Source organism: Sycon ciliatum, chromosome 2 (assembly GCF_964019385.1).
Source record: "Sycon ciliatum chromosome 2, ocSycCili1.1, whole genome shotgun sequence".
In the NCBI taxonomy this organism is placed as follows: Eukaryota; Metazoa; Porifera; class Calcarea; order Leucosolenida; family Sycettidae; genus Sycon; species Sycon ciliatum.
Genome location: NC_088644.1, coordinates 222,501 through 248,974, shown reverse-complemented (window position 1 = coordinate 248,974; position 26,474 = coordinate 222,501). Strand labels below are relative to the sequence as shown.

General features: G+C 47.4%; 1 protein-coding gene across 1 annotated transcript in view; it reads left to right on the top strand.

Annotated features, from left to right (window-relative positions):
- Positions 1–3,311: 3,311 nt before the first annotated feature.
- The window catches only part of LOC135808153 (uncharacterized), a 91,026-nt gene continuing 67,863 nt past the window's right edge, over positions 3,312–26,474 (top strand). Inside the window, exons 1-5 of the mRNA XM_065321299.1 lie at positions 3,312–3,328; positions 4,826–4,926; positions 10,922–10,947; positions 18,423–18,659; positions 26,032–26,301. Of these exons, the coding sequence (XP_065177371.1) occupies positions 4,871–4,926; positions 10,922–10,947; positions 18,423–18,659; positions 26,032–26,301 (589 nt within the window). The 5' untranslated portion in view covers positions 3,312–3,328; positions 4,826–4,870. The remainder of the gene's footprint in view (positions 3,329–4,825; positions 4,927–10,921; positions 10,948–18,422; positions 18,660–26,031; positions 26,302–26,474) is intronic.

Sequence of the window (26,474 nt, the reverse complement as noted above, 5' to 3'; positions counted from 1 at the left end):
AGGGGGGGGGGGTGGGGATAGGTGTTAGGCTGTGTTTACATGTACAAGGGGGGGGGGGATAGGTGTTAGGCTGTGTTTATATGTACAGGGGGGGGGGGGGGGGGGATAGGTGTTAGGCTGTGTTTATATGTAAAGGGGGGGGGGGAGATAGGTGTTAGGCTGTGTTTACATGATATGAGGCGTTTCAATCCGGGTTGAGTTCGACCAGGGTCATGTTTCAACCCGTCATGAACACAGATTGACTGGCGCGTTTACATGACGCATTGCGCTTGGCCGTTGAAATTTCACCCCGGGTGGATTTCAACCCTCCCCCTAGAGGAGGGTTTCAACCCTCCCCCTAGAGGTGGGTTGAAATCAACCCGGGGTGAGAAATTGTACTAACATACTTCTGCGCGTATCTCGCACCAGGTTTGAATAGCACTCATGCAAATTTCGCGCGAAAGGATTCACGTGATCATACAGGATTCTAGAGTCTAGGAAGTGGACTTTTGGCGGCAAATCAGTAATTGACCCGGGACAACTATCTTCATGTAACTCCCCACCTATTTTTTTTCATCATACAGACTTTCTGAGTTCAACCCGGGTTGACCTCGGGTCCTCGACCCGGGTTGAAAATTCTCGTGTAAATACAGCCTTACTAACACAAAGCAAGTGTAGAAGATGTAGGCATGATTGAACAAGCCCCGAGTGGCAGTACGATTGTTAGTGTTAGCGATAGCTCAGCGCAGACTGTAGTGTGAGCTCAGTGCAATGGCATTGTATGTAGTGTGAGTGTAAGCGTTAGCTTTGTGCAATGCTGTGCGACCGTTAGCTCATTGCTGGTGGTATTATGTCACATATGTACCATTTTTTATTTCTTGGATTTTTGCGCCATTGCTATGCCTACATGTATACCATGTATACGTATGACATAATTCTTGTCATGTACAGCTCTTTACGGTGTGTTAGCGGCCGTCGTGAGTTCCCTTCGGGAACGGACACGATAATTAACTTTTTTTTTACAGCTCGAGGAGAAACAAACCTTTCGTATTTTTCTCAATGGAATGTGGTCGTGGCAGTGCTCCAGTGGCACAGTACCGGCTGTCTGAGTGTCCGGGCCGACCTCATAGAGTCATACTGTAGCCATGGTAGCATGAGACCAGGCTCTAGCTGTCCGGCGATTCAGAGTTTCCTTGGTTACTATGGTTACAACGCGAAAAACCTGTCGCCTTGGTAGTACAGTCATGTAGCTAGATGTACACAAGTCACAACTATAGTATAACCATGATAACAGTACTACCGTACTGGCAATATATGTTGCCGCAGTGAGGCCATGAAGGCTGAAGCGTTACATTGGCACATGTTTGCCGCACGCAGGGCGTTACATGCAAAGTCGCACAGGAGCCGTTACACAGGTTTCTATATTGCCGCAGTCCTTTTTTTGCTATTGCCGCATCACTTTTTTGCTATTGCCGCATCATTTTGGCGGTGCCGACGAACACGCTTTCTCGTTTGCTCACGAACTTCCTTCTGCTTCACTAAAACTTTCTTTGCACGATCAGCAGCAATCCTGTTTTTCGTCTCCTTTCTCTACTCATCCTTTCCTTTTTCACTTTCCTTGGGCGTGATTTTCTTCACGCCGAAGGCGAATAGAGACTTCTGCATTGTCACAAGGAAACTGGTAAACACATCGCTCTTCTTCGCAAAACGACCTCGGGAAAGAAGAAACCATTGAGATCGCCAACCACTGAATGATGCGCCTTCGAGTGTCAGGACTTCCTGCTGCATCCAGTTTTGAACTTTTCACCACGCGGTGCACGTGCTTTCACAGTTTTCAGCCTTTGTTTGCAGTGCAAACTGCAATGAAAAGATCGCCGCACCCCGCCGGACGCGCGTTACGAAGTCAACGAAAATTTGTCGCACTAGCCTGGTCGCGCGTTACGCCGCACCCCCCTGCGTTACGCGTTACGCGGCAACATAACTAGGGAGGTTCTGCTCTACGTTTTGGGAACGCGACGCAAAGAATCACGCGAACTTTCTTCGCGTTCCCGTAACGTAAAGAAATGCTGTTCTGCTCTACGTTTCACCTAGAGAAGTCACGTGGAATGTGTACTGGGAATTTCCCCTTCCATATTTGGCAGTTTTCTGCATGCAGTTGATCGATACCCAGCAAATCCGTACGCATTTTCTCTGCGTGTGCCACAACGTAGAGAACCCCATCTCCGCGTAGAAATCTGGAGCCAAAACACGCGAAGCCGTAGACTCTAACCCAGACACATGCTCTCTACGTGATTTCTCTACGTTTCACGTATAGCAGAACCTCCCTATTATATTGCCAGTACGGTAGTACTACACGACCGTCTTCACAAGTCAAAAGAGAGGCGGAAGCATGTGTTGCAACTCCGAGTTTCACGTAGTCACGATCGATCATCACCATGATCACAGACATCACTCATCAGGCAACTGATCTCAAGCGTTGCAAGCTTGTTCAAGTACGCAGTGCACTAGTGTGATTTCTGACTTTGTTTTTGATTTGAAGCAGTTTATAATAATAGCTAGTTAGTCCTGGCATTCTGTAAGGTTGCAAGTAACAGTGTTTTAGTTAGTTCGCTTCTCGACCAGGAGAAACAAATGGATATGGAAGCTAGTGAAGACAGTTGCCGCAGAGTCAGGAAAGGGATAACTAACTTCTTCTTGCTGCCACTACAGTAGTCGTAGCTCTTCTCCGGAGCAAATGCCAACCGGCGACAATCCCCGACACGCACCGTCGTGGGTGTTCGTTTGTAGCTGTGTGGACTAGAGTTCGGAGTAGTGAGTTCTGGCGACGACACTTGCAGTGCACGGCGACAGCGCCTATCGAACTTCTCAATGCAGACGCTGCAGAGAACTGAGAATAATGCTGACATGCCGACAATGACCCGTCAACGCTATCAGCGACCGTACAAGTCTGCAGTGCATGCGGTGCAGGTAACCGCTATGACAGGAGCAGTATGACTGGAGGAGTATGCGAACATGCCGACTCGGCCACGCAGCTTTCTCTTTTTCTCAATTCCCCAGGTCTCGACAGTCTTTGAAGTGGTCGGCATCACCAATTAGAAGTATCAGCGCCGTCCGCTACAATTCTAGTAAAGACCCGGACTGCAAAACTGGCAGAACCGTGGAAGAACTGGCAATAGCTAAAGTAACAAGAAATAGTTGACCAGACCTGCAGATCATGTGGCTGTACAAGGACAGTTGTACGTCATTGAGTGTATTGCATCATTCCCTGGTACACAAGGACTTAGGTACATGGTAGTACTGGCACTTCTCACCATGCTTATCAAAACTACCAGATCATCATATTCATAAGGTAAGAAGACAGTTGTGAAGGGGCTGCAGATTACTGCAATATGCTGGGGACTTGCTGTTGAATTGTTGTTGAGTAGTATGGGTGACATTGACTACGTCATGTGACGGCATTCTCGGCTGCAGTTCTACCCTTCTCCACTTCGCCTAGGCTGAAAGCGACATTGTTTATAGCCATGAGTACGACCAGCAGAAGTGAATAGTCAAGACTTGGGACAGATTGCACACAGTCTGCAGTTCAAGCTAACAATTTATTGTCTCGCGTGACGTCTCTCACTGGATTTCTCAGTGTGTCAAAGAAATGACAGCGCAATGTCAATGCAGATTCTAGACGAACCTGATGGCAGCTTAGCTTCGTGACCAGCTTGAATGTGCCGAGCCCTTGTGCTTTCCTGGGCATACTGTGCAGTACAGGCATGGTAATTGCAACACGGTTGTGTACTAAAATAGGTATTCGGCATAAAGTATGACAATAAAAACATGAGCTGTACACAACCATGCATTCTTGTGCACAGGGTAGTAAACAAGACACTCAGGCTAAACAAGACACAGGCTAAACAAGAATGACCAAGCAGTCTCTGTAGTCACTGGTACTCCCACTTTGCCACTTTCAGGCCATGTGTGAACACTCACCAGACAGCAGCATACGCATAGGTAGCTACAGACACAGTGTTAGGCAGAGTATGTCCACACATTGGTAGCTGCACACATAGCGTTAGGCAGAGTGTGTCCACACATTGGTAGCTGGATGGCCTACCAATAGCATGATGCATCACGGACCGACACATCATGTGTGGGTTTAGTAAGGGAAGGAGCCGGTCATTGGTTGCCTGCTGTCAATAAAGAGACAACTTGTCCAAGGCAACTGGATGACGTGTTCCAAAGCGAAGCCTCGACTAGTCTATTGTAAGCCCAATGAATCGGATGAAGAAGAACTTCTTGTGTTTGCAGGTTGAGTAAAGATATCAATGAGAAGTCTGTTCTGGGCTTGCCAGCTGCATGTAGTTGTTGGGAAATAGCCTGACCTTCATAAGCCATTCAACCTCCTATCATCTGTGGATCTTTGAATGAGTGCGGTGTATGTGACGGTGTGTGTTGATATGAGATCACATGTTCACAGTGACAGGCAGTGCGAGTACTGTCAATCTACCCCAGTGTAGCACAGAGCTGGCAGAGGACTTCACGCACACGTAACCCTGTAAAAACGCCGCCATCTGTACTGTAGATTTGACTGTTAGCTGCCCTGTGGGGACAGCTGGCGAGACCACATCTGAGAAGTCATACATACATGCAGCTATAGGCACCGTGGATGATGTCGACAAGTCTGACTCTAGGACTGTCGATAACTCGCATGATGGAGTACGAAACACAATGCAACTATCATTGTCAACATCGAGACAAGCATGTTGGATGATACTAGGTGTAGGAGATAAAATCGGCAGAGAGGTTGCAGACTGTGCTCACAACACACATGCTTGCTTGATGTGCTGCTGTGTTGCAGAATGCTGGTGTGATTACTGTGGTTGCTGAAAGAACACTGGACAACATGGCCAGTCCACCGCGGCAAACAATCTGGCTGGCTACTTTGCTTCTTCTTGTTCTGTAAGTCCTGTTCATGGTTCCATTGAATCAACACACTGTATAGTCTGCTGGCACACAGTCACTGGTGCTGTGGCATGGTGGCTAACCCATGCATGGTTGGTGACTATGCACTGTACACTGTAGTGGACTATGCCGCACTGTAGATTGTTGGCTGCAGATTGAGCACTAGCCAAGTAGTAGTAGATACAATGACGCTGTTCTGCTACTGCTGCCATACTTGGGTTTGTGTTATAGTCTGCTGCAGCAGCTGCTGCATCTGCAGCTGTATTGCAGTGCTTATAATGAGCTGCTGCTGCCACTGTGTGGCAATGCTGCTAGCTAGGCATATTCAGTGGCCGTATATTTACAGAGAAAGAAGTTTTGTCCGCAGCCCGGATTTTGCATGAAATATTCTCCAGAATGAAATATTCTCTGGAATGCGATATAGTCGCAGAATGGAGTACTCCCAGAATGGAATACTCCCCAAAATGGAATATTCCCAGAATGGAATATTCCCCAGAATGGAAACATAGTTGTGCTGAAGCCGCGATGACACTTGACAAATGGTCAAGTGTGCAGTACACGTGCAATAGACGTGTGCACGAGCACCTGCAATACACGGCGTATTGTTTTATTGTAGCAAGTGTCCAGTGTCAGTGTTTATCAGTTACAGATGGGAATATACACAATGTTGCAGAGTGTTGCAGAAAAAGCTAATAGTTAATTTTACTATTGCGGTTGCGTGTTCATCGTGTGCTACGCATTCGCATTTGACGAGTTTAGCCCATTAGTCGATGGAAGACAATCACTTTTCCAGGTTCGTCACTTTTCATCACTTGGATTAGTGCGGCTAATGATTGGCCAGATATTCGCCCGAAACTGTTCTCGTAGGAAGTGACTTCAGGGCATGTTCCGTAGTGGAAATGGCAGTAAACGCAATAGGGTCCTGTACATTCAACACCCAACTGGGCCTACGGGATTCTACGGGATTCTACGGGATTCAACAGCATTTGTGTACATCTATACAATATGCGTAACACTTGTAGGACTGGCCTCGCGATAGCGGATGTCGTATGTTTTGATGTCACAAGTTTTGTACACATGACAGCCATTACAGGTAACATGTGCATGTATGACAGGTATGTTGACAGTGCAGAGCAGGCTGTATGCAGTGCAGGTGATGTAAGGCAATACTAACCAACCACAACAATCTCAATCCCTTGACAAGACATGCAGAATCCCTGGGTGTCTCTCAAAACCCCTGGTGAAGCCCAAGGCCTAACATGTGGATATTTACGACGATTGCAGTATAAGACCGTGGTGGGGAAGAAAGAGATTGAGACATGATGAATCGGCTGCAGTGGAGCCTCCGCATATTGAAGATGGCGCAAAAAACATGAAAAGAGCTTTTCCCGCAAAAAAAGTCCGACGGCACAGGACGAATGATACAGTGCAATCACCCTGAGTTGCAGTTCACCGACTCTGGACTCTGGGTACAGCACAGTTCGAGCCTGCACTGCAGTCTGATCAGTCAGGGCGTGCCTGTCGGGGCAGATCATGTAGGCCAGATTGGTCAGGTCTTAAAAGTGCTGTGCACAGTTCGGAGTGCGTACTGTACATATTTTTTTTAAAGAACCGGGATATTGGGCGAGTCACACACGGGCCCTGGAGTTTTCAGGAAAAACCGGGATCAGACAAAAAGATGACTTTTCTGGGAGTTCGCTTGCCATCCCCGGGATCCCGGGAGTATTGTTGATTTCCCGGGATTTTCCCGGGAAAACCAGGAGGGTTGGTCTGTATGTACGGGGTCGTTGGAATAGTTTGTTGTCATCCCTGAAATGAACACGAGTCAGGGGGGGGGGGGGGGGCAAAATTGCAAGTCGGCCGACACTGTACAAGTGCACAGTGTCTGCTCCAGAGCCGGGTCAGCCGGGTCAGCACCAGGGGGAGGGGGGGGGGGGGAGGGGGTATTTGGACTTGTTTGAAAAAAAAACACCTTGTCACTTGTGACCCGGTTGGGAATTCATAATCTCAGGGAGTCCTAAAATATTTACGGCTCTCTGATAGGCTTTCACGAAATCGGCCGGCCGAAAATTCGCCGAATACAAGAATTACTCCTGAAGATGGGCCTGGCCCGAAAATTTGGATTTTATCATTTTTGGAAGAATTTGTAGCCAAAAGACCGTTTTTGAGTAGTGGTGTATAACTGTGTGAAACATGAAGTGGCTACAGTGGAGTCTGCACACCCTTAGGAAGGAAAACAAGACTTATCGAAAAATCGCTAAGCTTTTCGCCGATTTTGGAGGGTTCCTTTGAGAATCTCCGAAATTCTACCAAATGTTGTGTAACTTTAGGTGGCACGTAGCGGGCAAGGGGTACAGGTGGCATGTCCACTCCCCCCCTCCCCAAAGTCTTTTGACCTTCACTAGCATTTTCATGTTTGGGATTAGTGGCCTAGGGATCGCAGTTTCGTGCCTTCTGTGAAACCAGAATCGAATGCCAGTGTGCGAAGTCCACTTGCAGCCAACTTTGCGAATAACGACGCTCGGCGGGGCATCAGAAAAGTGTCCATATTCGCGAAGTGTTCTTATACCCCAAATCCCATTTGAATGTATGCGAACCCATATTTTGTATACACTGAAGTATGACACTGAGTAGTATTAGTAGTAGTATTGACATATCCGCGGCAAGCCGCTTATGTACAACGGCATGGGAGAGGATAACAAAAAATGAAAATATATTGTTGGGGAAATCCACGCTATTATGGAATATTCAACAATGATGGGTGTGGGGTTATACCAAATTCCCATAATGTGGAAGTACGTTATTATTGTTGAAAGCACTAGGTGATCTGCACTCTACAATGTGACCTGTGCGATTATATCGTTAAATGATTGCCTATTCCGAGCCACCAATCGCAGTGTCTCCAGGTCCTTCAGACTCCGGAGACGCATGGACGTTGCCTTGGCTAATTCGCTGTCTATCACCACTGGTAGGGTGATGTGCGGGCGTCCGAGCCAGCCCCGATTCTGTCGCTGGAAATACGCTGTCATGCTGACCTGCGCTGGAGTTGCTTCAGGGAGGCGTAGAATATGACCAAACAGTTTCCACCGTGCTCTTCTGCTTAGTACGGATATTGGCTCGGCATTGCAGCGGGTATATAGGTCTGTGTTGGAGATAATTTATGACGCTGATGCATATCAAAAATGAAGCTCTTTTCATGCTCTATGCCAATGTGTACTGTACTTTCATATTACAATTGAAAAGAACTATAAAGTCAATATGGAGCGTCTCTGTAAGTTTGTATCCCTGGTAATGTTTGTGCCTGGAGAGCACTATATAAGTGGTGGTCTTCAGGCACAATCTTCCTCAGCCTACTCAAGCTCAACTGATGAGGGGTGAATTCCCCGAAACACTGTGTATTGAGCAGGGAGTGGTGCTTTCTTGCAGGTTTGCCGGGTGGACGGTTCGATGGACTTCTCGTGTGCTCTGGATGGCAGTCGTGAGTCAGTCAAGTGAGAGTTCAAGTCGGCAGGAAAAGCGCGAGCTCCCATGTAGGGAGCAACACACAATTCCCTAGGCTAAAGTCAATATGGAAGGGAAATAAATAAAAAATAAATAAAATAAAAATTTCACGGTTCGCGTGAGACTCGGCTGGAAGCCCAGTTTTCCGCATCCGTCGTGGGAACGCCACCACCCTCTAGGATCAAAGGCGCAGATGCAGCGCCTAAACGGTGGGAGGTGAGTAGATCAGACCCACCACCAAGTGGTCAAAGACCGAAATCCCATTAGCTGCATCCATGTTACCCTCGTGCGAGGCCACAAGGTCCCAAATAACTGTGGGTCGCAGCACGGCTGGAAAAATTCCTTCCACTTCCAAGCAGGACTTGAACCTGGTATGAAAGGGAAATAGATTGAAAAATTAGCCCTTTGGAGGCATCTACAGGGACATGTACGTGTGCATGTCCCTGTAGATGATTACTGTACAATCATGTACAACTACATGTAGTTGTGCTGATCACTCCCAACTATTTAGAAGCAAAATAAAAAATAAAATACAAAAATAAGAAAGACGTTATTCAAGCAGTGGATATGACCTCGGGGCACTAAAAGCATGTCGCCGCGAGTATTCGCGAATTGTCGGTATTCAGATAGTAGTTGTATTCGAAGTTAAATGTATACAGTTAGATGGGACTTTGCTCTGGGCATGGATATTCTGTCGTTATTCGCGAATTGTCGTAATATATCCGCAGTCGTTATTAGCCAAGTTGACTGTATACTTTTACAGTTGCGCTAGGTGAAATCCAGCCCGAAGTGCAAAGCCGGCGCCGCGAAGCCAGCTCCCATTACATCACTGGCGATTTGTGTGTATGAGCTCAACTGTACGCACCTCGTGTAAAAGTTCGGAGTGCACGTGTTGCATGCTAAAAACAGTTCAAAATTTCTTTCATTCACTTCACGAAGTACAGCTCAAGATCAAGAAGAAGTAGAGAAGAAGGACATGGCCATTCCCAATGTACGTGTACATCAAGGGCGTCGGAACCGCCCCACTTTTTCGGCCGTTTTTTTTTTTTTTTTTTTTTTAGCACACTGCAACAAAGCGCGATGATCTCAGCGCAAACGTGGCAAATCCTTGTCCCCGATCGTGGTTTGTTGCAGAATCAAAAGTCCATGTACACTGAAATGGCACCAAATGCCTGGGAATGCTTGCAATTGGCTTCAATTTTTGAATTTTTTTCCCGGGGGAGGGTAATGTGTGTCCCCGATCGTAGCATCTTCTTGGTTTTTTGCAGAATCAAAAAGTCTTTCATTGTAGTTACCGTACACTGAAATGGCACCAAATGCCCGGAAATGCTTGCAATTGGCTTTAATTTTTGAAATTTTTTCCCGGGGGACGACCCCCGGACCCCCCCCCCTTCCATGGCCGCCCCACTTCCAAAGTCGTTCCGACGCGCCTGTACATGATGTGTACCTCCCGTACACGGTATACTTCTACAGCGCCATTTCAATTACACACCTACCACATTTGTAAGTAGGAACTGATTCAAGAATATTTCAGCCATGCACCTCCTGAAAGGAGGACCAGCCACGCCCACAGTGTACGGGAGGTATACAGTGTATGGGAGGTATACAGTGTACGGGAGGTATGCAGTGTATGGGAGGTATGCAGTGTACGAGACGTATACAGTGTACGGGAGGTATACAGTGCATGGGAGGTATACAGTGTACAGTGTACGGGAGGTATACAGTGTACGGGAGGTATACAGTGTACGGGAGGTATACAGTGTACGGGAGGTATACAGTGTATGGGAGGTATACAGTGTATGGGAGGTATACAGTGTATGGGAGGTATACAGTGTACGAGAGGTATACAGTGTACGAGAGGTATACAGTGTACGAGAGGTATACAGTGTATGGGAGGTATACAGTGTATGGGAGGTATACAGTGTATGGGAGGTATACAGTGTATGGGAGGTATACAGTGTATGGGAGGTATACAGGGTACACGTCACTGGGTTACTCTGTTGCTCCATTACTCTGCCTGCCGGCTAGAGTTGCCTGCCCGCTAGAGTTGCCTGCCCGCTAGAGTTGCCTGCCCACTAGAGTTGCCTGTCCGCTAGAGTTGCCTGCCCGCTGGAGTTGCCTGTCCGCTAGAGTTGCCTGGCCGCTAGAATTGCCTGGCCGCTAGAGTTACATGGCCGCTAGAGTTGACTGGCCGCTAGAGTTGACTGCACGCTAGAGTTGCCTGCCCGCTAGAGTTGCCTGCCCGCTAGAGTTGCCTGCCCGCTAGAGTTGCCTGCTGGCTAGAGTTGCCTGGCCGCTAGAGTTGCCTGGCCGCTAGAGTTGCCTGGCCGCTAGAGTTGCCTGGCCGCTAGAGTTGCCTGGCCGCTAAAGTTGCCTGCCTGCTAGAGTTGCCTGCCCGCTAGAGTTTCTTGCCCGCTAGAGTTGCCTGCCCGCTAGAGTTGCCTACCGTATGTTCCATTATGTTCTTGTGTGTGTTTTTGTGTCATGGCAGGGTGGAGACATCTAGCGGTCAATTTCGTAAGTTAGTTACTATTAGACTGTTTGTTGTTTGTTTGGTTGATTTTATTAAAATTCGGGGGGGGGGGGTGACCAAACGAGCAGAGGTACTCAATAACAAAGAAGCCAATGAAGGTGCCAAGAAGTACGAGGGGACTTGAAAGCAGAAAAATATTTCGATAATGGGGAAGGGATAGGTGGAATCTGGTCCGAGGTGGACAATAAGAGCTACAGTTCATGGGTAGCAATGCACTTTTCAGCAGCGTATGTTCAGTTGATGGGTAGCAATGCATTCTTCTGCAGTGTATGTTGGACAGAGGAGCCCCTGTCGGATGTTGTAGACAGTCAAATAAACTAGCAATACCGGTAAGCATGGTTTGGTGTCATACGTGGCATGTGATGATAGAAATGAGGTTATCCTGATAACAGTTTACACGGCTTGTTGTGTCACAGGACAACGGAAGATATCCCGATGACTTTGCTGATGCATTGATGAGTAATTGTATCAGCATGCTGAATGTGCTGCCACCAAGTCTTAGTACAATGTATTTAGATGGTGCAATGAATATAACTAAATGTGCACTCATATCACAGCCATGGGGACGAATAATGTATTTCAGAACTTTTTCTTGTCACAATTATCAATGGAATTCGTGACTAAAGAGAAGGATGAAACTACAATAGGATTTATACACTTGCAGTGAAACAAAGAGGATACAAGAATAAGTAGAAAGGAAAAAGGACATATGGAAACGAGTTAAGAGTAACTCTCCACCACTGTAACTAGATACTATATACAGTCAGAAAGTGCAAACCGAGATACAAGAATAGTAAGAAAAATAGCACAAATTTGCACAGGTAATAACAACTATACAGGTGAGAAATGATAGGAAATTCAGGAAGTGCAGTGTGACAATGGACATGCATGTGCAAGTGTGTGTGAGTGCGAATTTACTGGAATAGTGTAAGTGTGGTGACATTTTCTTTTTGTTTACAAAGATTTGGATCACGAATGCGAATGTAGACTGCTTCTAGAACTTTGAACTGCTTGAAACTACTTGCAGAACGAACAGCACTGAACCAAGAATCATCATAACTTTCACGGCACACGGGGTTAGACAACAAATGCAATTTAATTAGAGAGGTTCTGCAAAACGAAAATGTGTACGAACTTTCGCTCTACGTCACGAAGTGAGAAACTTCGCACGAACTTTCGCAACTTGGGACGCGAAACTCGCAGGGAACACAAAATGAACTTTCGTAGGAAGTTTCGTGAGATTGGGTCATGGCGTACGTGCACTTGGTGCGTGCAAACTACGAAAATGTGCAGAACACAAAGTTCGTGCGAAAAGTCGTACGCATTTTCGCAAGGCCTGCCGCGAAACTTCGTTCGAATTTTTGTTGTGCAGAACCTCTCTATTACCGATGTACTCTTCTTCTTCTCACCACCTCCGCCTCCACTGGGTCTCTGACCACCACCATCTTTCACACCATCAGCACTATCATCATCATCGTCATCATCCTCTGAATCATCGTTGCCACCTTCACCTGTCATCGACTCTCCCAGCAACTGGTTCATCATCGTCGCTGCACAAATCGCTTCCATACTCCTCCTCCTGCTGCTCCCGCTGCTGTCGCGTTCTCTCCCTGACCGGTCTTCTCTTGCCATTGCCAAGCACCTGACAGTCGTCTACCCTTCTGCTGGCATCATCCTTATCCGGAGAGGTTCGACGCATCTTCCCAGTCACCTCTGCGAACCGAGCTGCCGCCAGCCGTTTGCTCCTTCTCAGCTTTGGCGAGTTGCATTTGTCTGCGTCCGGCGTACCGGTACTCGCTGGTAATGGGCATGTGACACAGTGTTCGTCTTCGTTTACATTAATGTTTTTTCTCGATTTCTGCGTGCTGTGTTGGTTTTTCGGAGACACCGTTTGTGAGCAGAAGTCTCTGCCGGAACGGACAGTGGCGTCGGGTGCTTACGTTGTCGGCCACGCTTTGGTCGGGCGACCTAGCCTCCTGTGACAATAGTGAGAGCGGCACGTGTTGTTTGATACGTTCGGACAGATGTTGAAGGGTCCTACCAACATACCGACTACCACATTGTCGGCATTCAAAGTAGTAAATGAAAAGAATATGTCACCGCACTTACGCTATTCCAGTAAATTCCAAGAAGTACGAGGGGACTTGAAAGCAGAAAAATATTTCGATAATGGGGAAGGGATAGGTGGAATCTGGTCCGAGGTGGACAATAAGAGCTACAGTTCATGGGTAGCAATGCACTTTTCAGCAGCGTATGTTCAGTTGATGGGTAGCAATGCATTCTTCTGCAGTGTATGTTGGACAGAGGAGCCCCTGTCGGATGTTGTAGACAGTCAAATAAACTAGCAATACCGGTAAGTATGGTTTGGTGTCATACATGGCATGTGATGATAGAAATGAGGTTATCCTGATAACAGTTTACACGGCTTGTTGTGTCACAGGACAACGGAAGATATCCCGATGACTTTGCTGATGCATTGATGAGTGATTGTATCAGCATGCTGAATGTGCTGCCACCAAGTCTTAGTACAATGTATTTAGATGGTGCAATGAATATAACTAAATGTGCACTCATATCACAGCCATGGGGACGAATAATGTATTCCAGAACTTTTTCTTGTCACAATTATCAATGGAATTCGTGACTAAAGAGAAGGATGAAACTACAATAGGATTTATACACTTGCAGTGAAACAAAGAGGAGACAAGAATATGTAGAAAGGAAAAAGGACATATGGAAACGAGTTAAGAGTAACTCTCCACCACTGTAACTAGATACTATATACAGTCAGAAAGTGCAAACCGAGATACAAGAATAGTAAGAAAAATAGCACAAATTTGCACAGGTAATAACAACTATACAGGTGAGAAATGATAGGAAATTCAGGAAGTGCAGTTTGACAATGGACATGCATATGCCAGTGTGTGTGTGTGTGAGTGTGTGTGTGTGTGTGTGTGTGTGTGTGTGTGTGAGTGCGAATTTACTGGAATAGTGTAAGTGCGGTGACATTTTCTTTTTGTTTACAAAGATTTGGATCACGAATGCGAATGTAGACTGCTTCTAAAACTTTGAACTGCTTGAAACTACTTGCAGAACGAACAGCACTGAACCAAGAATCATCATAACTTTCACGACACACGGGGTTAGACAACAAATGCAATTTAATTAGAGAGGTTCTGCAAAACGAAAATGTGTACGAACTTTCGCTCTACGTCACGAAGTGAGAAACTTCGCACGAACTTTCGCAACTTGGGACGCGAAACTCGCAGGGAACACAAAATGAACTTTCGTAGGAAGTTTCGTGAGATTGGGTCATGGCGTACGTGCACTTGGTGCGTGCAAACTACGAAAATGTGCAGAACACAAAGTTCGTGCGAAAAGTCGTACGCATTTTCGCAAGGCCTGCCGCGAAACTTCGTTCGAATTTTTGTTGTGCAGAACCTCTCTATTACCGATGTACTCTTCTTCTTCTCACCACCTCCGCCTCCACTGGGTCTCTGACCACCACCCTCTTTCACACCATCAGCACTATCATCATCATCGTCATCATCCTCTGAATCATCGTTGCCACCTTCACCTGTCATCGACTCTCCCAGCAACTGGTTCATCATCGTCGCTGCACAAATCGCTTCCATACTCCTCCTCCCGCTGCTCCCGCTGCTGTCGCGTTCTCTCCCTGACCGGTCTTCCCTTGCCATTGCCAAGCGCCTGACAGTCGTCTACCCTTCTGCTGGCATCATCCTTATCCGGAGAGGTTCGACGCATCTTCCCAGTCACCTCTGCGAACCGAGCTGCCGCCAGCCGTTTGCTCCTTCTCAGCTTTGGCGAGTTGCATTTGTCTGCGTCCGGCGTACCGGTACTCGCTGGTAATGGGCATGTGACACAGTGTTCGTCTTCGTTTACATTAATGTTTTTTCTCGATTTCTGCGTGCTGTGTTGGTTTTTCGGAGACACCGTTTGTGAGCAGAAGTCTCTGCCGGAACGGACAGTGGCGTCGGGTGCTTACGTTGTCGGCCACGCTTTGGTCGGGCGACCTAGCCTCCTGTGACAATAGTGAGAGCGGCACGTGTTGTTGGATACGTTCGGACAGATGTTGAAGGGTCCTACCAACATACCGACTACCACATTGTCGGCATTCAAAGTAGTAAATGAAAAGAAAATGTCACCGCACTTACGCTATTCCAGTAAATTCTCACTCACACTCACTTGCACATGCATGTCACTGCACTTGCTGAATTTCCTATCATTTCTCACCTGTATAGTTTTTATTACCTGTGCAAATTTTTCCTACTTCAAAGTAAGTTTGTGCTATTTTCACTCAAGTACTCAAACTATACACTGTGACTCTATGCCGAAAACAACATGGCTATAGACTAGTTGTACTGTGACTACACATGCACATGCACCACATGCACCACATGTGACATGTGACTACACATGCACATGCACCACATGCACCACATACATATGGTGCATGTGCTGAAAACAACATGGCTATAGACTAGGTGTACTGTGACTACAACTCTATGCTGAAAACAACATGGCTATAGACTAGTTGTACTGTGTGGCGGATATTCCATCATGCCTTGGTGCAGATTACTGTGCGGGTAATATGGTGCATGTTGGGCCTTGGTGCAGATTACTGTGCGGGTAATATGGTGCATGTTGGGCCTTGGTGCAGATTACTGTGCGGGTAATATGGTGCATGTTGGGCCTTGGTGCAGATTACTGTGGGGGTAATATGGTGCATGTTGGGCCTTGGTGCAGATTACTGTGCGGGTAATATGGTGCATGTTGGGCCTTGGTGCAGATTACTGTGCGGGTAATATGGTGCATGTTGGGCCTTGGTGCAGATTACTGTGCGGGTAATATGGTGCATGTTGGGCCTTGGTGCAGATTACTGCGCGGGTAATATGGTGCATGTTGGGCCTTGGTGCAGATTACTGTGCGGGTAATATGGTGCATGTTGGGCCTTGTCTCGGAGTACTGTGCGGGTAATATGGTGCATGTTGGGCCTTGTCTCAGAGTACTGTGAAACTAGCTCTGCAGTTTCAACTGTAGCAGGAGCAATCGGGCACCGAAGAACTTGCAGAACAAAGTTTGTCCTCCCTTTTTCACCATAATTTAAGAACACATCAAACTGGAAGCAAAGAGTTTGAAATCTTTGCTTCCAGTTTGGCATATTCTTAGAACCCTAGTGTGTTTTCCATGTAGCATTGCATGCAATTCCTGTACAGTGTGAATGCAGCACAGAATACGAGCAAAGATGCTAGAATTTTGAAAATACGCAGATCACTAGTCTGAAGTGGAGCCACCGTCCTTTGGCACCCAATGTTAAAGGGGAACTGTCACCAAAAAAATTTCTTTGTCTTATCTTGTAGTTCTTTGGCTCCTGATCACGATGGTGTTATTCGTTTTTCTCTGCGATGACTGGAAGTGGGTGAAAACTTGAAAAGAAGGTCCCCAAAATTGTCCCGAAGTACCGAGTGACGTCACGCCGGACTTGACCTCCACGCGTACATTCATCGTCAAAAACGAAGTCCAGCTCGTGTGCTGGTCGATCGAGCCAATTGTTCGATGTACGGTGCACGCTTGCCTTCTGAACTCGGACACTGATGTGTACGTTGTACACAGTGAGAACGCCAAAAAGAGACAATACAAACAAAAGTCGACAGCAGTTTGTCGCACTGGTACTTCCTCCACGAAGCTCCCGCTCTTTGTTTTATTTGTGATTACGAAGGAGTGGAAGGATGTTTGTTTGCTGTTAGTGTGACACACATACATGTACTTGAAAATTATGTCGTTGTATCGAAGGTGGCGGTGTTGCCCGCCCGGCTCTGAAATGAAAGACGTCGGAGTTTGTCATCTGCATCTTCAGCAACATCGCCAGATGAATCGCCTTCACGTAGCTACATTGCATTCCTTTGGGGCTCGGGTTGGTGGTGTTATCGCCGGCCGGAGGAGTACTGTTTTCTGCATACGCGCTCATCATCGTGTTGTTCCTCACACGAAAAGTTCAAAACAACGACGTACTTCCGTGCTCACAAAATAAAACTTAGATCCTCGCGGAAGAAGTCAAAAAGGTGAAAGCTGAGCTGCTTTTTTATTTTGATTTGGCTGTGTAGCTGCACGTGGGTCTCTGCCTCTTTGGCATTCTCCTTCGGTACGACGTACCCACCTGTGTTAAAGTTCAAAAGGCACACGTGCACTGTACATCGGAACAGCTAGCTCGATCGACCAGCACACGGGCTGAACTTCGTTTTGACGATGAATGTACGCGTGGAGGTCAAGTCCGGCGTGACGTCACTCGGTACTTCGGGACAATTTTGGGCACCTTCTTTTTTAAAATTTTCACCCACTTCCAGCCATCGCAGAGAAAAACGAATAACACCATCGTGATCAGGAGCCAAGGAACTACAAGATAAGACAAAGAATTTTTTTGGTGACAGTTCCCCTTTAATGCAGGGCTGCGATTAACCTATAGCATACTTCTGCAAAGTCAGATGAATTTCATAAATCCAGTTCTCTAGACTTGATGAATCTTGGATTATGGTGGATGTGCTTGTGATTGGGCAGTTTAAAATTCACCATAGTTACTGCATTGTAATGGATGTGCTATTGCTATTCCTTAGAAGAGCACAGTTCAGTTTGTTCATGTGGATCCATCCAATCCAACCAACAGAATCCCAATGCCGCTTCCCCGGGGAATGGAGCACCCTCATAGTTTGATGCCTAGTGCTGTATGTTATACGAGATATTGAATGCACTGAAGTTTGTATGGAATGTTGAACGAGAGCGAGAGTGGTCATCTCTGGTACATTATATGCATACTGAGTAGCCAGGGGGTATGGTGGGTATCTGCACAAACAATACCTGCCGAGTGTGCTATAGTGCGTTTCAAAAGTCCTGGAGACCTCTGGTTTAAAAAAACCGTTAGGCCAGCATCTATACCACATAAAATCTGTAATCACTTGGTGCATAACATTTTCGAAATTGGGCATCTGTTATCCAATCGCTTAGAAATTTACATGAGAAAAATTGCGTGAGCTGCCTGAGCAATTTTCCGAAGAAATTTCTCAAAAAGCTCAAACCAAATTTGAAGTATTCGAAAAAGTCTAGAGGTCTATACTTTTGAAACGCACTATAGTATCCTGCATGGTATTGTGACCAATGTGGCAAAGTTCACAATCGCTGCATGCTCACCTTTGACCTCCTTTTGTTTGATATTCCATTTATTGCCTTTTTGAACGTCGATCTCCTTGTTGGATATGCCAATTTTCCGTATTGGCATGCACATTGGAGAGTATTGTGTGCAATACCATTGGGAAGTCCTTCAGGCCTGCCGAGGCCATTCATTTGCTTTCTACATTGTAGAAGTCATGTGACATGTGGAAAACGGTGTCACCAGCTACACTCCTGTTGATCACTGTTTCTTCTGTGTTCTGTGTTCTGTGTTCAGGCTTGACAAATTCACGCACAGCTACTTGCAGTGTTGAAGATGAGAATGTGGATATAGCCTTGCATGCATGGTCTATCCCACTGAACCGTTGGGAACTTGTTGCTGAAATGCTGGATGTGTCATGCCAAGACTCACCATTCCGTTTCAGACACCTGAGACTCAATGCATACAGTGTAGGTGTAGTTGGCAGAGGAACTCGTAAAGTCTACCAACACAACGTCGACAAGAACCTTCCTGGTAAGATGTAGAGCGTGTGAATTCAACTCATGACCAGTGAATGTGAGTGTGTGATCCGCTGTAAGGGGCAGGGGAAAGGGCAGGGGAAAGGGCAGGGGAAAGGGCAGGGGTAAGGGTAGGGTAAGGGGTAGGGGAAAGGGGGGTAAGGGGCAGGGGTAAGGGCAGGGGTAAGGGCAGGGGAAAGGGCAGGGGAAAGGGCAGGGTAAGGGGCAGGGGAAAGGGGAGGGGAGGGAAATGTGGGGGGGGGGGGGGGAGGAGGTAAGAAGGGAGCTGTCGGTCGGTGGGTGGTTCAGTAGCCAACTGATTCATCTTTCAAGCATTGTCCTGTCAATGGCCCTAAATGCCGTACTTTGATTTCTCACCCGGAAGAGCCCAGGATTGCATCAACGTATGATCTTGAAATGCCACACTTCATGGCAGAACCTGTTGCAAATGTACAATACCTCACAATCTTCCATATTTGGTTGGTGCATACTATTGGTGCATGGACACAGTTTCATAAGAATTTATTTTCAGTGCTGCTGCCATGCTGGTCCATTCTGGGCTCGTTACCTAAATTGATGGAGGTCATTAACTGTCTCCAGTTAACCAAGGCCTGACAACTTCACAACTTGGAGTTGTGTGGGCCTTCCGTTCCACTTGGTGTTTCTATTCATGAAATATTGATCCATCACCATCACCGCCTGTGCCTCATCAGGGAGTCTTAAGTGTGTGGCCACATAGACACCAACAGGTTGCTGAACGGCTCCGAGTCGCTCGCGCAAGTATTGTGTGCGGTCACTCATATTCCACCAATCATGTATCACATCATGGTGTTCATCTATCACCATTAGCCTTCAGCCTTCAGTCACGTTCCGATGTATCACATCATGGTGTTCGTCCATCACCATTAGCCTTCAGTCTTCAGTCACGTTCCGATGTATCAGCTTTCAATATAGGTCTATACTGTAACAGTTTTCCCCTGTTCTCTATAACTTTACACTCCCTCGCACCTCATGCGTCTTACGCCTGTCTATTAGCACCTTCATTGGCGCCATTGCCACATGTATACTATCACATTTTGCATATAACTGGTCGAGGCACGCTCAACCAGGCCTCTTACTTTTCAAGTTTGATTAAACCTGTTACACTGGTAGCAGAGGATGGTTACTACTCTGCTTTTTGCAGGTGTTCTGGTCGCTCTGCTTACGCTCCTCGTACTCGTCGTTCGGCTGATAAACGATATCAAGACCGCTCAGCGCGTTAGCCAAGGAAACCGAACGATACATCCGAACTCGGAACCGTGGGAGCCAACACCCCGCCTTACGAAAGAGCCGCCTGTGTTTGGAGGAGATTCCGCTACATTCAAAGAATGGACGTTTACAATGGACATGGCCCTACGGTCGTTGGCACTCCCAAATGCGGCACAGAGGGTCGACTACGCGGCAGGATTTTTGACTGGAAACGCTCGTCTTTGGTTGATAGCGGCATTGGAAGCTAACCAAGTGTTTTCCGACTGGCCTGCTCTGAAAGCGGCACTTGGCGATGTGTACGGACCACGGCACAACGAGGAAACATCGCGTATGGGACTAATTTCCGCAGCGCAGCGCGGGTCGCTGGACGCATACATTGCTGCTTTCACTCGCCTCAGCCTGCAAGTGCCGGAAATCGACCACCACACCAGAGCGCTGCTGTTCGTCAGGGGTCTTACGCCGCACATCCAGCGACAGGTCATGCGTGAGCATCCACGTACCCTGGAGCAAGCTGTCATGGCAGCAAACACCGTGGAGCAGTCGCCAGGGCCACCGGCGTCGGGGCCACCAGCCAGTAGAGAGTCGCGTTCCGTGCCCAGCTTCCGTGGTCAGGGCCTCCGCAAGCTGACGGACCAAGAGCGTGTCCAACTGCGAGCAATGGGACACTGCTTTGCTTGCAGGAAGCCAGGCCACCTCGCTAAAGACTGTACTGAGGGTGGACAGCGCTACCCAAACGCTGGTCGCCAGTAAGAAAGGGGGTGCGCTTACTGGCGACGACCCAAGCACCCACGCCGGTACCAGTCGCTAACCGGTTCGGAGCTCTGGAGGTTGAAGACGTTGCTCTCCAGGAACCTACGGAGCCGGAGACACCCATAGCTGTAGGAAATTGTCCCGTTGCAGAAAGGTGTCATGTCAGCAACGTCAGCGTCGGCAATGAACCTGAACACGACCTACTGCGCATACAGGGAAAGATCGGCGGTCGCCATGCAGTGATGCTGATAGATTCCGGTTCGACGCATGACTTCATTGCAGACGGTTTTGTTCGAAAGCATCATCTTGACACGGATGCAAGCTCAGGAATGCTGAGCGTAACATTGGCGGACGGCTCGACCAGCGAGGTCCCGCAGATTTCCACACGCACGCTAAAGGTGACAGTCGGGGGCTTCAGTGAGGAACAGCACTTTACTGTGTATCCCCTGACTCGCTACGACGCTATTCTTGGCAAGCCGTGGCTTACAAGGAACAACCCCAGTATCAACTTCCGTACGAACGAAGTTCAGTTGGACGGTGAGCCCTTTGTTGCCAAATTGCCTTCAGCTAACCCGCCGACAGCCGACCGGCCATCTGTGGAAAGCATGTTTATCAGTGGCCGACAAGCTCGTCATGCCCTGAGGAGTGGAGCCGAGGGGTTTCTTGCATGGGTCACTGCTGCAAACGAGGAGAATCGTTCCGGTCCACAACTCCAGGAATCAGAGCAACAGGACATCCAGAACCTGCTCAAGAGGTACCAGGATTTATTTCCAGACGAGCTGCCGAATGAGCTTCCACCGAAGAGACCAATCGACCATGAAATCCAGATAGAAGATGGAACCAGACCACCGTCTCGACCCGCCTACCGCTTGCCGAAACCAGAGATGGACGAGCTCCAGTCACAGCTGTCAGAATTACTTGAGAAGGGATTCATTGAGCCAAGTAAGTCGCCATACGGTGCACCCGTGTTTTTTGTGAAGAAGTCGGATGGTACTCTGAGAATGGTGTGCGATTGGCGAGAATTGAATAGAATTACGATCAAAAACAAAGCTTGTCTTCCTAATATTGATGACTTATTCGACACGATCCAGGGCAGTGCATATTTCTCCAAGTTGGACTTGCGGTCGGGGTACAATCAAATCAGAATTCAAGACTCGGATGTTTCTAAGACGGCCATTAATACGCCGTTCGGCCACTTCCAATTTAGAGTCATGGGATTCGGGCTGACTAATGCCCCGGCAACCTTTCAGTCACTCATGAACTCTATTCTGCAACCGCATCTCCGAAAATTCGTTGTAGTATTCTTGGATGACATTCTAGTTTTTAGCAAGACCTGGGAAGATCATCTGCATCATCTTCAAACAGTTCTAGAAACACTTAGAAATAGCGAGCTGTATTGCAAACAGTCTAAATGCGAATTCGGCGTGAGAGAAGTTCTCTTCTTGGGGCATAAAATCAACGGCACATCAATTTCCCCTGATCCCAAGAAGATAAGTGCTGTGGAAACATGGCCAACTCCGTCGTCAGTAACTGATGTGAGGAAGTTTCTTGGCTTTGCAAACTATTTCCGAAGGTTCATAGATCGACACTCGACCATCTCTCGTCCATTAGAAGAAATCACCGGAAAACATTCACGCTTTGAATGGAGCGCTGCTAGACAGAAGGCATTCGAGTCTCTAAAATCAGCATTACTCGAGGCGCCAGTGTTGCAACTGGCCGATGTTGAGAAAAGCTTCACGGTAGAAACTGACGCAAGTGACTTTGCCGTGGCGGGTGTGCTCCTGCAGCAGGGAGAAGATATGGATTTGCATCCCGTAGCCTATTGTAGTCGGAAACTGTCAGCTGCAGAACGCAACTATACTGCGGCCGAGAGGGAAACGTTGGCTGTGGTATTTGCATTAAAGTGCTGGAGAATCTATCTATTTCGCCACTTTGACCTGATGACTGATAATATGGGTGTTGTCTATTTACGAACCAAACCGACTCTCACCAAGCGTGAGGCAAGATGGGTAGAGTTTTTAGCTGACTATGACTTCACGGTCTTTCACAAACCAGGAAAGAAAAACATTGCCGACCCGCTTTCACGCCGTCCAGATCTGTTCAGTGATTCTGAAATAGGCGGGTCATCCTATCCTCCTAACATTCAGTTGAATGCCATTGAGCATACCCTAGAGATTAATCCAGACTTAGCGCAGTTAATTGTCAGCGGTTACAAGTGCGACAAGGATCTTGCTCCCATTATCAGGAGACTGAAAAATTCAAGCCATGACAATCTGCACGACCGTTACCTTCTAAATGAAACACCCGGTTATCTTTATCTCAGATCTTCACCACAGAACAGGTTATGCATTCCAAAGAGTAGCAAACTCCGACTCGCCCTGCTTCAAGAATACCATGACTGTGTGACTGCGGGGCATCCCGGTCGAGATCGCACCTATTTCAGACTCGCTAGATATTTCTATTGGCCCAGAATGGGACTGGATGTAAAGGCGTTTGTTAAGTCATGTGACGTCTGCCAACGAGTTAAAGGCGGCCAGCTAAAAACTGGTCTCTTGCAGAATTTACCAGTGCCCAGTCAACCGTGGGCGGATATCTCGATGGATTTTATCATGGGTTTGCCTAGGACCGATACAGGTCATGATGCAATATATGTATTTGTAGACCGCTTGACAAAGTGTGTACATTTAGCACCTACTTCCTCTACTATTGACGCTAAAGGAAGTGCTGATCTGTATATTCAACATGTATTTCGACTTCATGGTTTGAGTTCTAGTATTGTATGTGATCGTGATCCAAGATTTACGGCAGCATTTTTTCAGGAATTGTTTGATCGCTTAGGAACGAAACTAGCATTTAGTACTGCCAATCACCCTCAGACAGATGGCCTAACTGAACGAGTAAACAGAATAGTAGAGGATGTGCTGAGGGCTTTTGTAAATCATAAACAAGATAACTGGGATATGCTCCTACCTCTCTGTGAGTTTTCTATCAACAGCGCTACTCAATCATCTACAGGAAACACACCGTTCTTCTTAAATTACGGTCTAAATCCCAGAGCGCCACCCGACTTCCTCAACCCTATTCAGGGAGGCAGAGATTCAGCTGATTGGTTGCAAGCAAGACAAGACGCGGTCAAGATCTCACAAGATGCGCTAGTGGCAGCTCAAGCTCGTCAGGCCTTCTATGCAGATCGGACAAGGGTCGAGGGAAAGCTGAAGGTGGGAGATTTGGTAATGGTCTACCGGGATTTCCTCCTGACTCCTGAAGCTCGGGACCGACCATCCCATAAATTACGCCCCAAGTGGTTTGGCCCCTTTCCTATAACCCATGTGGTCGGCCCGAATGCCTACAAGCTCAAGTTGCCTCATACCAGCCGCTGTCACCCGGTATTTAATGTGTCGGCACTCCGTGCCTACGAGAAGAACGCTATTCCTAATAGGAGACAGCCTACGCCTCCGCCTATCACGGACCTTGATGGTCATGCCCGCTATGTGGTGGAGAACATTCTCAGTCACCGCCGCCGGCAGAATCAGCTTCAGTACCTAGTCAAGTGGCAAGGCTACTCTGATGCCACTTGGGAGCCTGAACATTATTTGTTGGATGAATCTGGTAATGACATTGTTCCACTTCAGAAGTACAAAACCTTGGCTTCTGCCCGCTGAGTTTTGCAGTTGAACTTCTAGTTTCACCTTACACATTTGTTGAGCTTATTACACTTTAATTTGCATGGAGTTTCAGTCGTCTTATTGTGTTACTTCAGTGCGAAGCCTTTTTTTCGTCTCGCACGTGTTTGCGCTTATTGTACTCTATTCCACTTGAGCATTTGGGTTATAAGCTCCTTCCTCTCCATAGGAGGGGGATGATGTAACAGTTTTCCCCTGTTCTCTATAACTTTACACTCCCTCGCACCTCATGCGTCTTACGCCTGTCTATTAGCACCTTCATTGGCGCCATTGCCACATGTATACTATCACATTTTGCATATAACTGGTCGAGGCACGCTCAACCAGGCCTCTTACTTTTCAAGTTTGATTAAACCTGTTACATATACATCTTCCGCTTCAGGAGAGAAGTGATTTTCTAGACGTTCTAAGCAGTCGGCTACTTGATTCAAGCGTGCAAATGCAAGCACAGCAATAGACTTGAGCTTTGGCGCAAACCGGCTCAGTGCTATGACTTTAGCGGTCTGTAAGGCCTGCCGCTGGGATGTGCCGGAATATGCGACAGATGAAAAAATAGCTTCCGTGGGTGGGAACATTTCTGTCAATAAGCTTTTATTGCTCTGAGTTCAAAGTGAGTGTTGAACAAATCAGGGTTCACATCCGCATTGGCGCCAAGCAGAGCTTGCAGCAGCTTCTCGTACGTTTCCTGGCGTTTATTTGGCAAACGTGCAAGCACGGGTGGCAGAACTTGCCCTTAGATTGTGCCTATTGTATAGAGCTGGGTGAATAAGTGTGGTGCAGTCTTGAAGGTTGAGTTACTGAGCCAATGCTTGGGCGCTGCGAGAGTTCAAGCTGTTCATGCATAGAGAAAATGACCAGCCGGTCGTTGCCTGTGTTTGGTCCACTGTCGAATGCTGAAGTCGCTCTCCGTTTACAGTTTTCCGACGGTCATGTCTGGAAGAAGGAGGTCCTGCAGAGTTGGGGGGTTTGACAGTGGGTTTTGACCTGTAACACGCGAACATTGTGCTTTCGAAAGTCAATTCACAGAATGTACACCACACCGAACAATCATGTGATCCTTTTGGGGTTTTCTGTGAATCTGGTTTCGGTGAGACATGCTTTCTGTGAATTTATTTGTCGGTGTAGAATGTATTATGTGAATGGTCTTTCGATGACATGTCGTTCGGTGAACTGTCGTTCTCTGAGCTTGTTTTCGGCTTAAATACGCTGATATGCTCAGTGGATCCCTGAAATACGGAAACTTCAGACTTCAAAGAGAAGGTAGGAGAGAGGGTGTTAATTCCAAAAACTGCCATGCTGCAAGGGAAAATGTTCCCCACCGAAATTCCAAGAACAAAAGTAAACTGTAGCTTCTTCCAACATCACCTGTGTGCTGTCCCCTGTGTGCTGTCCCCTGTGTGCTATCCCCTGTGTGCTGTCCCCTGTGTGCTGTCCCCTGTGTGCTGTCCCCTGTGTGCTGTCCCCTGTGTGCTGTCCCCTGTGTGCCGTCCCCTGTGTGCCGTCCCCTGTGTGCCGTCCCCTGTGTGCTGTCCCCTGTGTGCTGTACCCTGAGTGCCATTCCCTGTGTGCAGTGCACTTGGGTGAACTGAGATGGATGCAGTTTGCACCTTTGTACCTTTGGCCGTCTATGTTCATAGACTACTTGTAAACTTTTTTTCCGATCTGTATGCTCCGGCCTTTTCTGTTTGCTTACTCTTGATCATTTAGGTACAGAGAATGTGACATACTCCCTTTTGCCACACAACTCCTATAACCAGACTTATCTACTTGACATCAACGTTGAGCTCTATGGATATGATGAAGCATCCGGACGGTTCCGTACATCTCTTTTTCAGAGAACACCGGCGTATACATTCTCAGTTGGCCGACTTCCAGCCATGGCAGTTCATTTCAAGAACACGTTCTTTGTCTTCATCATCAGTTCTCTTCGCAGAAATAACAGGCATTGCTTACGAATCATGGCATCCGCACCGTTGAGTGAGTCCTCAGACACAGCACTTTTCACACTATATGTACTGCTGAAGAAACAGCCATGCAGTCATGCAGTCATGTACTTAATGATGATGTGCAGTACTGTTCAATGAAATCCAGTCGCGTCATTCAAGTACGCCATGCCGGGCGTTGCGCAGCCCTAGACCTGTCAACACTGG